Source organism: Equus asinus, chromosome 2 (genome assembly GCF_041296235.1).
Source record: "Equus asinus isolate D_3611 breed Donkey chromosome 2, EquAss-T2T_v2, whole genome shotgun sequence".
In the NCBI taxonomy this organism is placed as follows: domain Eukaryota; kingdom Metazoa; phylum Chordata; class Mammalia; order Perissodactyla; family Equidae; genus Equus; species Equus asinus.
Genome location: NC_091791.1, coordinates 34,842,223 through 34,859,676, shown reverse-complemented (window position 1 = coordinate 34,859,676; position 17,454 = coordinate 34,842,223). Strand labels below are relative to the sequence as shown.

The following is a 17,454-nucleotide window of genomic DNA, read 5'->3' as shown; positions in this document are numbered from 1 at the left end:
ACTTTCTTTGTAGATGACATGATCTTATACATATAAAACCCTAGGGCCTCCACAAGGAAACTGTTAGAACTAATCAATGAGTTTAGTAAAGTTGCAGATACAAAAGCAACCTACAGGAATCAGTTGCATTTCTAGTCACTAACAATGAAATACCTGAAAAGGAAATGAAGAAAACAATCCCATTTACAATAACAGCAAAAATAATCAAGTATTTAGGATTAACTTTAACCAAGGAGGTGAAAGGAAAGATCTGTATATGGAAAACTGTAAAAGAATGATGGAACAAATGGAAGAAGACACAAATAAATTGAAAGATACCTCATGTTCAGGGATTTGAAAAATTAATATTGTTATGATGTCCATAATATCCAAAGTAAGCTATAGATTAATTGCAATCCCTATCAAAATTCCAATGGCAGTATCCACAGAAAAAGAAAAAGAAATCCTAAAATTTGTTGGGAACCGCAAGAGACCCTGGATATCAAAGATATGTTGAGAAAGAAGAAAAAAATTGGAGGCCTCATACTTCCTGATTTCAAACTCTATTACAAAGCTATAGTAATCAAAACATTATGGTGCCGGTATAAAAACAGATGCAAAGACCATGGAACAGAATTGAGAGCCCAGAAAGCCCGTATACAGTCAATTATAATTTGACAAGGGAGCTGAGAATACTCAATAGGAAAAAGAAAATTCTTCAATAAATGATGTTGGAAAAACTGGAGAATCACATGCAAAAGAATGAAATTGGATCTTTATTTTATACCACTCACAAAAATTAATTTAAAATGGATTAAAGACTTAAATTTAAGACCTGAAACCATAAAACTCCTGGAAGAAAACATGGGAAGAAAACTCCTTGGCATTGTTCTTTGCAGTGACTTTTTAGGTATGACACCAAAAGCACAAGTGACAAAAGCAAAAATAAACAAGAGGGATTTGTTGGTAGACAACCTGCCTGGGAGCTTCCCAGATGTAATCTGAAACTGGCCTCTGTACATGGAGGGCAAGGAGAGACTGAAGAAAAAGCCAGACCACTCGTTGTTATAGGTGGCAAGTTCAATAAGGAAGGGAACTCACTTATTAGGCTTGTCTAGGGTGGACACAAGATGAGTAATTTTCTGCACCCACCCTCCAAATCTTAAAAGTTTACAGAAAGGCCTTAACTGGGTTTAGTCATGTACCTAGTCCAGATGCCTTCAACACCACACTACTATTTCAAGCATGAGGAAGGCAAGCAAAGATCAAATTCCAAGGACAGGGGAGGGTGAGAGGAGCCTCCGATTGCTTGGGTCCAACTCATGGGCCAAACTGGCAATCATGTCTTCCTGATGACCTTCCACATCAGTACTAAGTCAAACTAAAAAGATTCTGCACAGCAAATAAAATGATTCAGAAAATGAAAAAGCAACCTACGAAATGGGAGAAAATCTTTGCAAACCATAAGTCCGATAAGAGGTTAATATCCAAAATATATAAGGAGGTCACAAAACTCAATAGAAATAAATCAATTACAGTAGTTCCCACATTATGCATGGTTTCACTTCCTGTAGTTTCAGTTACCTGTAAACAATTGTGGTCCAGAAATATTAAATTGGAAATTCCAGAAATAAACAATCCATATATTTTAAACTGTGCAATGTTCTGAGTAGTGTGGTGAAATCTTGTTCCATCTTGCTCCATCTCTCCTGGCACATAAATCATTCTTTTGTCCAGCATATCCATGCTGTATACACAACCTGCCTGTTATTCAATTAATAGCTGTCTTGGTTATCAGATCGATTGTTGTGGTATTGCAGTGCTTGTGATCAAGTAACCCATATTTTACTTAAAAATGGCCCCAAAACACAAGAGTAGTGATGCTGGCAATTTGAATATGTTGAGGAGAAGCCATAAATTGCCTCCTTTAAATGAAAAGGTGAAAGTTCTTGACTTAAGGAAAGAAAATAAGTGGTATACTGAGGTTGCTAAGATCTATGGTAAAAAACAATCTTCTATCCACGAAATTGTGAAGAAGGAAAAAGAAATTCATGTTAGTTTTGCTGTCACACCTCAAACTTCAAAAGTTAGAGCCACAGTGTCATAAGTGCTTAGTTAAGAAAGAAAAGGCATTACATTTGTACAAAAAATATTTTGAGATAGAGACCACATTCACATAACTTTTATTACAGTATATTGTTATAATTGTTCTATTTTATTATTAGGTACTGTTGTTAATCTCTTACTGTGCCTAATTCATAAATCAAACTTTATCATAGGTATGTGTAGGAAAAAACATAGTATACATAAGGTTTAGTACTATATGCAGTTTCAGGCATACAGTGGGAAGTTTTGGAACATATGACTCACAGATAGGAGGGAACTACTATAACATGATTAAAAATAGGCAAAGGACCTGAATAGACATTTTTCTAGTGAAGACATACAAATGGCAGAGAAGTATAGGAAGAGGTCCTCAATACCACTAATCATCTGGGAAATGCGAATCAAATTCACAATGAGGTATCTTCTCACACTTGTTAGAGTGGTTATGACCAAAAAAAAAAAAAAAAGAGAGAGAGAGAGCTAAAAAAGATTTTGGAGAAAATGGAACCCTTATGCACTGTTGGTGGGAAAGTAAATTGGTACAGCCACTTTGGAAAACAGAATGGAAGTTCCTCAAAAAGTTAAAATAGAACTACCATATAATCCATCAATTTCACCTCTGGGAATATATCAAAAGGATGTGAAATCACTATCCGGAAGAGATAACTGCATCCCAATGCCACTGCAGTATTATTCACAATAGTCAAGATGTGGAAGCAACTTAAGGACATCATCTATTGATGTCTATAAATGGATGAATGGGTAAGTAAAATGTGATATGTATATACAAAGGAATATCATTCAGCCATAAAGAGAAGGAAATTCTGCCATTTGAAACCACATGGATGAACTCTAAAGACATACGCTATGTTAAATGTCAGACAGAGAAAGACAAGTCCTATATATTCACACTTAAATGTGGAATCTAAAAAAGCCAAACTCACAGAAAGAGAGATTAGATTGGAGATTGGCAGGAGTTAGAAGAGGTGGAGGAAATGGGGAGATGTTGATCCAATGCAAACTTCAAGGAGGTCTAATGTAAGATGCATAATATATGGGGATCTAACATATAGCAGAGTGGCTATAGTTAACAACAGTATATCATATACTTGAAAGTTGCTGATAATAGATGTTAAACATTCTCACCACCCAAAAAAGGTAACTATGTGAGGTGATAGATATGTTAACCAACCTTATTGTGGTAAACTATTTGCAATACATACATATATCAAATCATCATGTTGTATATCTTAAACTTACACAATATTATATGCCAAATAAATCTCAATAAAGCTGGCTAAAATCATTTTACTGTTTAATATTGATAACATAGTAATAATTCATATAAGTTTTAAAGTATGTAGTGGCCAATATAAGTGCTACCCAGTGTGAGAAATAGGCGAAATATATTCATGCCATGAAAATCAAGACACTCTCCTTCATGAGGCCGGATGTTCACTGAATGTTGAGGGAATGGGGTAATACAGAGATGAGAGGATAGAGAAGGCACCCCTGGGAAAGGGATGAAGAGGGAAAGAGGTGAATGATATTCCAGAGGAGGGGAAATTGCAGACAATGGCACATCAGCAGCCAGATGGTCTGCCCTTCTTCAGACAGGAATGAAGCAGATCTGGTAAGAAGGTGGCAGAGAAGTCAACCCACTGGTAGCTGGAGTGATATTGATGTCCTTTGGCTCAACCACAGATTTCAGGGTAAATTTCTGTAAAATGATGGTCAGGAATAAAAACAGCTCCATGCGAGCCAGTCCCTCTCCCACACACATCCGTTTTCCTGAAAAAAACACAGAGAGTATACAGTCCTTGGACAGTATATTTCTGATTGGCACAAAAAGAACAAAGAATAAACAGTAGCAATTTGAGGAAAGATTGATTGGATGGATGGACAGAAGGCAGGATGGCTGGAATGATGGTTAGATAGACAGATGGATAAAAGATGGACTCACATGTTATCCACCTTAACATCTTCTCTTAGGAGGCACCCTTCAATCAACAAATTTTGACTGAGTATCAGCTGTATGCCAAGCATTTCACTAAATATCCCCAGTTTATAACTGCTATTCTGACATTAGGGGTTCCATCAATCTTTTCCTAGAAACACACCCATACAGCTTGTGTTCCCTGTTCCCAGGCTGATGTTCCATGATCTTTCTTGCATTCTTCACACTTTTTATTCTCAGTTCTGTCTACATCCACACTTCATTAATCTTCAACATACTATGAAGTTTCAAGATTTACCTGATATGTCCCTTTTGGCTAAGATGCAGTTAACTTATATTTCTCTTCGAAACTAGGTCAAATTTCAATTCCTCATTGCAATCTTAGTGATTCCTTCAGGAAGTGTTTTCTCACTCTCTGGGTTTCCTCAGCATCACATTCATGTTTCCAATTAAGCATAGGTCAACTTGAATCATAATTCTCTATTTTTATAGCTTGCTAAAATATGAATTCTTGAAAGGAGGTCTCAGTTCTTATCATCTTAGTATGTATAATGCCAGACCCAAAAGTAGGCATCAAACACCAAAGAACGAATGAAGGCAACACCATGTCCAGAAACTCAGCACAAGTTCTGGTGCAGAGGTTCCAATATCCAAAGGTGAGACCTTGATTTTAGGAAGAGCAAGGTGATCTGGAATCATTAAAGGATAATCTGTCACATTCTCAAGTTTTTCTTGACCCATATTTACTGGCAGGGGGCTCTCACATCCTCAAACTAGAGCAAATTTCCTGCTCCTGTGATCCATTACCTCTGTTAAAATGTCCTGCCTCTCTTCTTTCCCTTTCCTGTGTCTCTCATGAGGCAGCTCAAATGTCCTTTCTTCTATTAGAAGGTCACTTAATCCATGTTGTGCCTCACTTTGTGTGTGGTATGAGGGAGCAGCTTCTTCTTCACCCCATCCTTCCTCCACAAACAGCCTGTCTTTCCTTAACTCACAGCATTAGTCACACCGGATTATAATTATCTGTGTATTCATCTACATCACCAACTGGGGTGTAAAATCTTTGGGTGTCCATTCTGTGCTTGTGAGTACTTGTATCCCTAGAACTCAACCTAGCGGTGAGAGGAACTACCTAGGAGATACTAAAAGTTGTGAAGTTAGATATCTTCCTTAGGGCATGTGATGACAGTCTAGATGAGGTTAACTTTCTAGAAATAATTCTGGGTGGCACAGTGATGTATCTTGAGGTGGAACTCAGTCAAACCATTCTATATCTTTCTTTCTTTGGAAGAACTAGGTCACCTCTTTAAATCACACTAATCTGGGCCAATAATGAGCAGTAGCAAAAGGTGGGAAAGTGCATGGGCATTGGGAGTGGTACTCCTGATCACATACAAAAAGAAATCCTATGAACCCAAGAGTAGACACTGAAATTTTAACAGATCCTGTGAAGGTAACTGTCCCTTGATATACTGAAAGAAATAAATTTTTATTACCTGCTGAGAAAGCCATGAAGTAGTCACTTTTCTTAAAGTTACCGCTCTCGTCCAGGAAGTGGCCAGGGTCAAACACCCCTGGGTTGGGGAATTCTTTATCATCATGAAGCACAGACGTCAGGGATGCTAATATGGTTGTTCCCTGGAATGAACAGAGGAAGATGAACTGAATAATAAAGAAGTCATGGAGCGAGAAGAAATGTTGGACATTACTTAGTTCAACCTTATGATCTATAGAGCAGCAGACTTGGGTCCAAAGAAGAGCAATGACATTTCCAGGCAGACATAACAAGCAATAAACAGGTATAATTTTAAGGTCAGTACCAATGATCTTGCTAAGTAGCCTCCAATTACATTTGAAGTACTATGTACTTGGGGAATTGAATGTCAAGCCTTCTGAACCCCATCTACATTCCTTACATCACATTTGGACAGTGGTGTATGTCCCCACTTGCTGCTCTACTTAATAATTCCTGTTTTTACACATCTTATATGTGAATTATGGTTTAAAGTGGTTATCTCTTTAGCTTCTTGAAATACCATTTAGGTATCTTTTCATAGGGAGTTTTAAAACAGAGGTCTGATCTAATTAGAAATGATCTCTTCTGGGATGATAACAACAAGCGCAACAACAAACATTGAGTGTTTATCATTGACGTGAAATTTGTTTCTTTTCATTTAAAAATGTTGAGGAACTCTTATTTATAGATGATTCCCAGGGGGGAAAAAAAGGAGAAAAGGTAGAAGGGATGATAAATTAGAAAAATTATCATTTTTCAACAATAAATATCTACAGTTAATGCTCAAACTGTTGGGTGAATGATTTGGGAAGCTGTATATTCACAAGGTCTTAAAATACCAGGTTGTAGATTTTTATTAATTACATATTAAAACAGAACCTCTGCAATGGAGAGATCTTGCAGACACAATTATATTAAGTGCTGAACATGGCATCGCCAATAATGGGATAAGCGACATTATGGGCTCCAGCCTCCTCAGTGTAATTCAATGGGACGTATGCACTAACTATGTAGTTTTCTTGCCAAAATCATAACTGGAATATAATCTCTAGAAGACAATCACACAGAACTAGACTGAGGAACATTTTATATGACAACTGGCCCGGACTCTTCAAAAATGTCATTGTATTGAAAGGGAAGTAACAAACAAAGGAAAGAGAACCATTCTTGATTACAGGGAACTAAAGAGATAAGAAAATCAAATTATATGATTCTTCCTTGACAGAAAACTATATTTGAAAAGAACAAAAGTATAAAGAACTTTTTTTTAAAACTGGGAAACTTTAAATATAGGCTGTGTAATAGATAATATTATAACCAATAATAATTCCTTGAATGTGAATGATATTTTTGTTATGTAGGAGAAAGTTCTTTTTAAGAGATACATACTGAAGTATTGAGGCGTTAAATGGGATAGATAGACATCTAGACATAAAAGTAGACATATATGCACTTTCATATATATAACACATATATATGTACACATAACTTTTAAAATTTTATATAGTTTTAATTTTTTAAAATATAAACTTGGGCAAAATTCCATCCCCTGAGTTTATCATATATAAAGTCTATAACTTTGATTTTAAGTTTTCCCTTCTATGTTTTCACACAATTACTATGTGAAAATGCTTCTTGAAGTTTCAATAGTAAATATATTTTCCATGAATAGTGCTAGAACAATTGGACATTTACTAAAAAAGGAAATGATGCATGACTATAACCTTATAATTTAAGTAAAAATTAACTTGAAATAGATCACTGATCTAAATACACCAATTAAAAGTATAAAATTTCTAGAAAATGATAGGGGTAAGTATTTGAGAATTTTTGCTGGCAAGTATTTTTTAGATAGCACACAAAAGCAAGAATAATCAAAGAAATAATTGATTAGTTGGACTCCATTAAAAGTAAAAACTTCTACTCCTTGAAGGAAGATCTTAAGAGACTGAAAGAAGAAAAAGCCACAGACTGGGAGTAAACATTTTAAAGCACATGTCTGATAAAGGACTCATATTCAGAATATATAAGGAGTTACAACAATTCAACAACAACAAAAAATCAATACCATAGAAAATAGGCATATAATTTGAGCAGACACTTTAACAAAGAAGATACAAGATGGCCAATAAGGACATGAAAAGAAGCTGTACATTATTACTCATCAAGGAATGGGATGTTAAAGCAAAATGTGATATCACTACACAACCACTACAGTAGCTAAAATTTACAAAGACTATCCACGGCAAGTGATAGAGTATATGTTGAGCAAGTGGAATGCTCATACATTGCTGGTGGGAATGTAAAATGGCAAAACCACAATAGAAAACAGTTTATCAGTTTTGTATAAATTTAAACACTTATGCAACAATTCCACTTTTTGGGATTTACCCAAAAGAAATGATAATATATGTACATACAAATATCTGCATGTCAATGTTCATACTATGTGAATGATAAGTATTCAGATGAACATAGTACTTTTATTCAGCTAGCCAAAAAACTGAAACAACTAAAATATCCACTACTGGTGAATGGATCATCAATTTGTGGTATTCCACATAACAGAATACAACTCAGCAACAAAAGGGAAGGAACTATTGTTACATGCAAAAATAACAGTGATTCTCAGGGCCAGCCCAGTGGTATAGTGGTTAGGTTCGTGTGCTCCACTTCAATGTCCCAGGGTTCAGGGGTTTGGATCCGAGGTGCAGACCTACACACTGCTCATCAACCCATACTGTGGAGGCGTCCCACATGCAAAATAGCAGAAGATTGACACAGATGTTAGCTCAGGGCCAATCTTCCTCACCAAAAAGAAAAAAATAATAATTCTGATCAAGCATTTTCCTGGCTGAGAAATAAGAACTTAAAAAATTAAGGAGGGGGGCCGGCCTGGTGGTGCAGTGGTTAAGTTTGCACATTCTGCTTCCGCAGCCTAGGGTTTGCCGGTTCAGATCCCGGGTGTGGACATGGCACTGCCTGGCAAACATGCTGTGGTAAGCATCCCACATATAAAGTAGAGGAAGATGGGCACGGATGTTAGCTCAGGAACAGTCTTCCTAAGCAAAAAGAGGAGGATTGGTGGCAGATGTATGCTCAGGGCTAATCTTCCTCAAAAAAAAAAAAAAAGAAAAAAAATGAAAGAGGCATAAGTTTGGCACATGAAATACAAGTGGACTTTCTACAACTCAGGGGAAGTTATCCTTCCCCCAAAATGCTTCATCATCCATCATAAAATTACCTCTAGGCAGATAATTTTATCTTCTTCCTATTTTTCTGCTTCAGCCCATTAAATTTGAACATTTGTCTTCCCTCAAGGTATAAATACACAATCCTGGAAGTAAAACTGATGGATCCTAATGTATTTCAAATTTTGGAATTGTTTGACATTTTACAAAGGATTATGATGTATACACTGTATAATTTACAATACTCCCAAAAGATTGTAGATTAATACCATATAATTAAACATATTCATACTTTTTTAGCAAAATATGAATATTTACACAAAGTGTGATAAGTAAGCATATAAATAGTTCACTTCAATTCAAGCCAGGTTTTGACTACCCAGTGATATCGCACCAAACTTACATTTTATTTGTATTTTCAGGACTTTCAGTATTGCAAAGTTGAGGATGAAGGATGTCTAACTTGGTATTAGGAAAAAATTTTAGATCCATGCTACCCAATGCTGAAGCTACATGCTACACACTGTTCTTAACATTTATGTTAAATTAATTAAAAGTCAATAAAATTAAAAATTTAGCTCCTCAATTGCATTAATCACGTTACAGGCCTCAATAGGTATATGTGATTACTGGCTACTGTATTGGATAGCACAGATATAGAACATTTCCATCACTGCAGAAAGTTCTGTTGGACAGGGCTGTCTTAGGCAAGTTGTCAGTAAAGCACAGCCCATTCAAATCCAGCCTGCCACTTGTGTTTGTACAGCCCATTAACCAAGAATTTTAAAATTGAAAAAAATTAAGAAAGGAACAATATTTTGTGACAGGTAAATATTACAAGAAATTTAAGTATCACTGTCCATAAATATTGGAACACATAATCTTATTTCGTTTATGTACGATCTATGACTGCTTTTGTGTTACAATGGCAGAGTTAAGTAGTGGCGACAGAGACCCAATGCCCTGATATTTACTATCTAGCCCACTACAGAAAATGTTTTCCAACTCCTGTCTTAGACCATTATCTCTACTTAGTTCAGTAACTCCATTCCATGGTAGAAGAAATCATTTATCTGATTAGAAAGAGGGTAGATAGAATCAGATTCTCAGTGTTACATATTTTTATACTGGGCTGCCCCATGCAGAATGGAATGGGTCATTCCTTTGGGCTCTCGGCTGTGCAGGCTCAAAAGCCACCAGGCACAAGGTGATCTGCTCCGCAGAGAAATTGATGGGTGTGCTCAGCAGATGCGATGCTCCCCTCAAGCAGGTCCACAAATATTACAGTAGATGGGGGAGGCTGGCAATCCTTATCTGATTCCTGAGTCTATTTCTCATTTCGTTAGTAATAGGAGGAGAAACAAACTTTATTAATTTTTACCCTCATGTTCCAATATTAAAAAAGAAAAGCCTTTGCCTGGTAGCGTTTTTTTTTGTTGTTGTTGGTTGATAAAACACTGGAGTTGAAGTCCTAACCTTTGCATCAGATCTGTGACCCTCAGGGCAAGCCCCATTACTTCCTGGTAAAGTCCGCAAGTCCCTCTTCCCCAGAAGATAGTGATAGTAATTGCAACCTTACCAAATTTACAGCTCTTTTTCCCTCATGGAAATAGAATTTTTAGTTATGTTATTTTTCATTTTATTAGTAATATGTTCTAGCTTCAAGTGGAATGAAGTAGCTTGCAGCGCAGCAACTATAAAGTCTGGATAAATATAAAAACTACGTGTTAGAAGGCATTGGAAAGCTGTTAAGATGAAAAGTGTCCTCAAAATTCCAGAGAGGAGACAACCTCAGAGAAGTCAGCTGACACCCACAGTCAATTTTAGACTGTCTTCATTTTCAATTCTGAATCAGAGCAGGAAGCATTACATCATTTTGACTGCTTAGTGAAGGAGAGAAGAGCTCTTTCTAGGAGAAGATAAACATCTTTGAAACACTCCATTTTTTCCTATATGGTATTTTGTATTCAACCAAAATTTATTAGGCATTCCAAGGATGCAACTAGTGGCTAGAAAAAGAAAAGTGAGAGGAGACGGCAATAAAAACAGACTCAAACTAGGTAATATTTCCCACCTCATTTTTTGAGGCCAGCATTACTTTCATATCAGAAATCTCAGAAGGAAATTTTGAGAAAGAAAAATTGCAGGCTAATCTGTCTTATGAATATAAATATAAAAGTCCAGAACAAAATATAGCAGATTAAATCAAGCTATGTGCTTATAGTTAGAATATGCATATGTAGTGGAGAAAGGGAGGCCAAAATACAGAATATATCAATAGACACAGAGTCCATCTGACAGAATTGTACACACATTCAGGACAAAATGTCATGCAAAAATGAGAGAAGTGAAGTTTCTTATTATATACAGAATATCTACCACAATGTATATAATACATTATTATCTATCGTGCAGTGTTAAACCTCCACCACCTCCTGGAATTCAAAATTGAAATAAGGAGGTCCACGAGCACCACTTTTTGGACACTATCCTGGAAATTCTAGCCAATGTAGTAATTCAATAAAAAGGAATGAAAATCATGAGTACTAGAAAATATGAAATGAAACAAAACCAATGAGCAAACAAAACTCATAGATACAGAGAACAGATTGGTGGTTGCCAAAGGGGAGGGGGACTGTGGGGTGGGTGAGATGGGTGAAGGGGGTCAAAAGGTACAAACTTCCAGTTATATAATAAATAACTCGTGTGGATAAAATACACAGCATGGTGACTATAATCAATAATATTGAATTGCATATTTTAAAATTGCTAAAAGAGTAAATCTTAAAACTCTCATCACAGGAAAAAAAATTTGTTAACTTTTTATGGTGACAGTTGGTAACTAGATTTATTGTGGTGATGGTTTTACAGTGTATACAAGTATTGAATCATTATGTTGTACACCTGAACCTCATATAATGTTGTATGTCAATTATACCGCAATTAAAAAAGTACTAACCCAGCCAGCAGGATTGTGTACATAGAAATTCCAGATGAATCTACACACAAATTCTTAGCAGTGATTAGTCAATTTAGCAAGGTTATTACAGGAAAGGTCATCAAAACAATAAAATTTATTACATTTCTGTATACTAGATGTGAAGAAATAGAAAATGCATTTTTTAAAATTATAGAATTGATAATAGTGTCAAAAATGTTAATTCCTGGGAAAAAAACTAACAGAAGATGTGCAAGCTGTTGCACTGTAAAGGAAACATTATTGAAAAAAATAAGAAAGCTCAAATAAGTTGGAAGCACATGCCATATTCATGAATTGAAAGATTCAACATGTCAATTATTTTCAAGATGCCAATTCTTTTCAAACTGATCTGTAGATTTAATGTCACCCTGATAAAATCCCAGGAAAGTGTTTTGCGAAATTCACAAACTGAAACTAAAATGTATTTGGAAACGTAAACAGCTAAGAGTAAGCAAAAGAATAATGAAGAAGCAGAAGAAATTTGGAAGACTTACACTGCCAGCTACCAAGACCTGTTATAAAGCTTTATAGCCCAGTGGATACAACACAAAGTCCTTCAACCTGCCAAATGTATGATTTTTGCGTTTCTCTCACCTTGTATTGGTAGAAGAGTGGAACCACGTTGTGGCTATGGGAACTTCAGGAGCAGTGAGGTCAATATAAGAGAAAGAAATCTTACGTTGGGGATGAGGTAGTTTCTGAACTTTACATCACGTGTCACTGCATGAGGCAAGTTGGTGGGAACGAGGTCAATGTATCTCTGTATCTCATGCACCACAGCATCCATGTAGGGCATGTGGCTCCTGTCCTGCATGCAGGGGCTTCGGTGTCTGCCAATCACACGGTCAATCTCTTCCTGGACTTTAGCTGATAAGATACAAGGAAGACTGATGGAAAAGGAGTAAAATGACACACTTGCCACAGCAATTCAGTGTTACATTAAGAATTACGAAGGTGTCCGAACATCATTATAAACATATATGTCCAGAAGTGCAACTAGACATAGAGAATTGTTATAATATAGAAACATATAACTCTCCTACAATCTAGGTATTATATATATCTCTACATACCTATATAATACCATGAAGTATAATTAATACAAACAGAAATGATTAAATTTTTCAAAATATGAACACTTATCACATAATTAACTCAAGAAATTACTGTCACTACATAAGGAAAAATAGAAATAAATGTTAATTTATGTCAAAATAATACATTAAATTCTACTAATTGATCTACATATATGTATCTCTTTGTGTATGCCTGCTTGCATGTGTGTGTATGCAACTTGCAGTGGTACCCCCTTCAACCTCCAACTCCCCAGGTTCAGCCTCTTTAAATCATTCTTACAGTTTCTTCTCAAATTCATATACGTATTTCTAAATAATGACTCCATTTCTGCCTCTATTTATTCATTTATCTAATTTTAGGCAATATTTAATGAAGTCCTGGTATGAGAGATGAGGATATACATCTCTACTTCCAGTCCATGCAAAATACACATGAAGAGATACACACACACACACAAACACACACAGACACACAATTCCCTTCAATCCACTCTTGTCTATATATTTTGATCATAATTTTGATTATATCAATGTGCATTGTTTACACCACTATAGCCACATAAATATTCTTCACTGGTAAGATAATCATGATTATTATTCATTCTACATATTTTTAAACTTATCTTTGAACAATTTATATCAATTCCTAAATTTCTAGTTGACTATTTAGAATTATTTTCAAATGTTCAGGCAGAGGTTTTAAACTCCTAGTAATGATTTTCCAAATACTCAAACCTCACATTATCAGTCACTTCGCTTTTATTAACTTAACTTCTCTCACACCTTCTTATCTATCTAGTACAATGTAAACTGGTTGTTTCCCAGGTCTGGGCCTGAGTACCCTCCCTGAAAATTCCATCCTCCTACATGAGGTCTTCTGATTCCTGGAGCCCATGACTATGACAGACTTGGTTTCTAATATTTAGACAGAGCATATCTTCCAGTATCTTTCTGAGAAAGTGGAAAAAGGGAGTTAAATTTTTGGCAAACATGCGCATCTGAAATTATCCTTTTCTATTAATACACAAGATGATAGTTGCACTTGAGAATTCTGATACCATTCAGATTCCTAATCATTTATATATAGAGAACCTGATTTATCTCTGAAAATGTTCATGATTTTAACTTTTCGCTGATGTTCTGAAATTTCATGACCCTGTCTCTTGGGATTCATGATTTATTTCTTTTTGAAACTTTTTTTTTTTTCTGAGGGAGATTAGCCCTCAGCTAACATCTGCCAATCTTCCTCTTTTTTTTCTGAGGAAGACTGGCCCTGAGCTAACATCCGTGCCCATCCTCCTCTACTTTATATGTGGGACGCCTACCACAGCGTGGCTTGCCACGTGGTGCCATGTCTGCACCCGGGATCTGAACCAGTGAACCCTGGGCCACTAAAGCAACATGTTTACACTTAACCACTGTGCCACCAGGCTGGCCCAATGATTTATTTTGTTTACTCTGCTGAACACTTGGAGAAAATGTTCTATCTCAATGGTAGAAAATGTAGGTCTTTCCTTTGGAAAGTCTCTCTTTCCTGTGAGAGGAAAACAATTACCTGCTCAAAAAAATTGTAGAGAGAACCTGTACAATTGTACAAACCTGTTCACATTGTAGAGGGAAGCCTCTTACCTTCTGGCTCATTCTCCCCTAATTTATTAGACACTTGGTATTTCCAAATAGTGAAAATTTTGGGGATTTTAGGGACAAAAATTAGGTTTTCCCTGTTGATAAATCTTCTTCTGACATTTAAGTTACCATTTCATCATCTCTGCTGGAGTAATCATCCTCCCTTCTGCTCTCTGTGTTTCAGAAATTCGTTGAAGACTTGTTGGCTGCTTTTGTACTCCTCTTCTCCACCTTCAATGGACTAATTAATTCTCATTTGTAACTAGTTTATAATCATTTCAATGAGATCCTGACACAAGAAAAGATAATGGATGCTTCTAGTCTACTATGCACGACTAGAACTCCTTTGAGGTAAATTTGTAAAATAAAATTGTTCATAAAAGATAAAATTATTTGCTCCCTAAAATTCTTATTTTGTCAAGCCCAGTTTCCTGGAAACAGACTTCTGAAATAATAAAATTCCTTTGGGTGTGCCTTCTCCCTAAATAATAACACTTTTCTTATTTATCTAAACTTTTAGACTATTTCTCAGACTGTACAAATTTTCCCAAGTTCAATCGATTTCTAGAATTTCCACTTATGCTTCTATAAAAAGAGATTCCATCTTCCCTACCCAAGCATCAGAACACTGTATTTTCAGAATAAGGAAAGAGTTCTTCAAGAACATATCTACCATTCAAAGTGGCCTCTTCTTAAGAAAACTAATATGTAATGTTAGGCCAATTCATGATGGCTGTTGCCTGACACAAATCACCCCCCGCAAATGGAATCCAGGCAGTTCACCAAAACTTTATTGATTTCCTACTACCTACACTGTCCTTCACTTCTCTCAGTCACCATCCTCTGTTGTGCAAAGTTGCGTCATTTTTGTCTCTTCATTCAATTTGGACAAATTACAAAAAGTTGCATAGAAATTTCAATAAGGAAGCTTCTCTAAGAGAAATAAGATAGAGGACACTAACAGTGCCTTGCCAGATTTCTATTCTGAAGTTCTCCCTGTTCATCACGTGTAGCCATACCTGTTACCTCTGGGTGCTTTATTAGAAGCAGGAGTCCATATCTCAAGGTGGTTGCTGTTGTATGTATCCCAGCAGCAAATAAATCACTTGCAGTGTATAACAAATTTTCAATAGTAAACTCAGAATGTAGATTGTGCTTTTCCTAGGAATGATTTAGTACAATTATTTGACAAATTAGTTTGCCAGCATATTTATTTACAATGAATATAAAATAACTTAGATTGTTATAAAATCAAGCCATGATTGAAGCTGAATAGTGAAGTATTAGAAAAAGCTGCTGTATGGTATCATAGACTGCAGAATAGTAGAGCCAGTCTTCATTTCTTACCCCCTTACTGCTTTCTTGCCTAAAAATTATATTCACCATCCTTTTTGCAGTTGGTCAGCCAGGTAATATATGTTTCTTGTGAGTGAGATTATGCAAAAGCCTGGAGGAGCCACTTCTCTTTCCTGCTTCTTACTCAAAATACAGATGTGAAAGTGGAGGTGAGGTAGACAACATCTTGGTACAGCAGTATTTAAGCATAAAGATGAAGGCCTGTATACTAAGTATGGCGAAGGAAAATGTAAAGTGTCTGAGTCTGTGATGTTTCAGGGCTACTGCACTAACCTTATACTGGCTGACCACAAGACTCCTTTTAGGTAAGATAAATAAACAAGCTATTTGTTTAAGACATTATTAGTTGAATTTTCTCTTATTTGCAAACAAACATAATATTATTTGAGATAAATGGCTCAATTAAGGCCATACCATGGAAGATGTAATAAGAATAAATCAAAAGTATGCAATTCTCTTCTCTGTTAAGAATTTAATTGGACTCAGTATTACCTACAGACTCATTATGAAGTTGAAATTGTGCCAAAGCTAATATGGCAGCACATCTTAAGGCAGATTATAGGCAAAGAGAACGGATTCACAAAGACAAGAAGGGGCTGACCACCATTATATTTCATCTGTGAGGTGATAGGCAACTTGTTCCAGGAAATAGGTGCAGGAATGCATAGGAATTAAAAATACAAGGAACACCTCAAACATGAAGACAGAGAGTTTGGGCATTAATTTCTCAGAAGAGATGAAATTGAGGGTAAAGGTAGAGCAGGACAAGGAACTGACTAAATGGAGTTCTCATTAACTGGTTTTTGGAAGAGGGAAAGCACCTGATAAGGACAACTAAGTTTGGTTTAGGACTAATGGGATTATGTGACACAGAATTGACAACAAAGGGTTAATTTTAAATTTTGACTAGACGGTCAAAAAATCTATCTCTCTGTCTCCCTCTCTCTCTTATATATATTCTAATCAGACCCTAGGTCAGCATTAATTTGATGTTGCGCTTATAATCTCCAGGTGACCTGTGGAATGTCTAATATTATGCAATCAACATCAGTAAGAAAGACTTAACCTTCTGAACAGGTGTACTTCCTAGACATAGACAGTCATCTCCCTTATTAACATTGGCTTTCCACACTTTTCTAAGCTTGTCAAATCTAAACTACATTAAAATCAGTAAGAAGAGCAGAGTACTCATAAAGCAATATTAATGTTTTATCTGTTGATGTGAATTTGGGTATTTAACGGCTATGTGCACATATCCAATCAAAAGTAAGCTAGAATATATAAAGCAATGTTGAAAGAAATCAGAGAAGACCTAAATAATAGAAACAAATTCCATGTCATGAATCAAAACACTTATTATTATTAAGTTGGATTTACTAGAGTAATGCCACAAAGATGGCAGAGTAGTAAGTACCAAGAATTGTTCCTTCCACCGAACCAACCATGGACCTTGTATGAACTGTCTGAAAAAACTATTTTGGGAATCTGGAGTCTAGTTGAACACTTACAGAATGCATGAGAGTGCTTGATCAGAATGAAGTTGATAAATTTCAGTATCTGGCATACCAACTACTATTCTTCACACACCAGCTCCCCTGCAGGCAGCCCTGAGGACGGTGGCCCACAAAACTGTTGCAGGTTGCTAGTCCTAGTGTGGACAATAAGGA

At 36.0% G+C, this 17,454-nt stretch overlaps 1 protein-coding gene and 1 pseudogene across 4 annotated transcripts in view; one reads left to right on the top strand and one right to left on the bottom strand.

Moving 5' to 3' along the window:
• The window catches only part of LOC139039790 (cytochrome P450 2C42-like), a 226,130-nt pseudogene that overhangs the window by 25,876 nt on the left and 182,800 nt on the right, over positions 1–17,454 (top strand).
• The window catches only part of LOC106846082 (cytochrome P450 2C19-like), a 47,364-nt gene that overhangs the window by 8,255 nt on the left and 21,655 nt on the right, over positions 1–17,454 (bottom strand). Inside the window, exons 6-9 of one of the 4 annotated variants that reach the window (XM_044753734.2) lie at positions 15,451–15,592; positions 12,409–12,596; positions 5,539–5,680; positions 3,388–3,876 (exon numbers count right to left, since the gene is read on the bottom strand). In XM_044753734.2, the coding sequence (XP_044609669.2) occupies positions 3,695–3,876; positions 5,539–5,680; positions 12,409–12,596; positions 15,451–15,592 (654 nt within the window). In that variant the 3' untranslated portion in view covers positions 3,388–3,694. Of the gene's footprint in view, positions 1–3,387; positions 3,877–5,538; positions 5,681–10,328; positions 10,453–12,323; positions 12,597–15,450; positions 15,593–17,454 lie in introns of those variants that run through there. The other 3 variants (XR_006517049.2, XM_070486710.1, XM_044753744.2) reach the window with 3 other exon arrangements.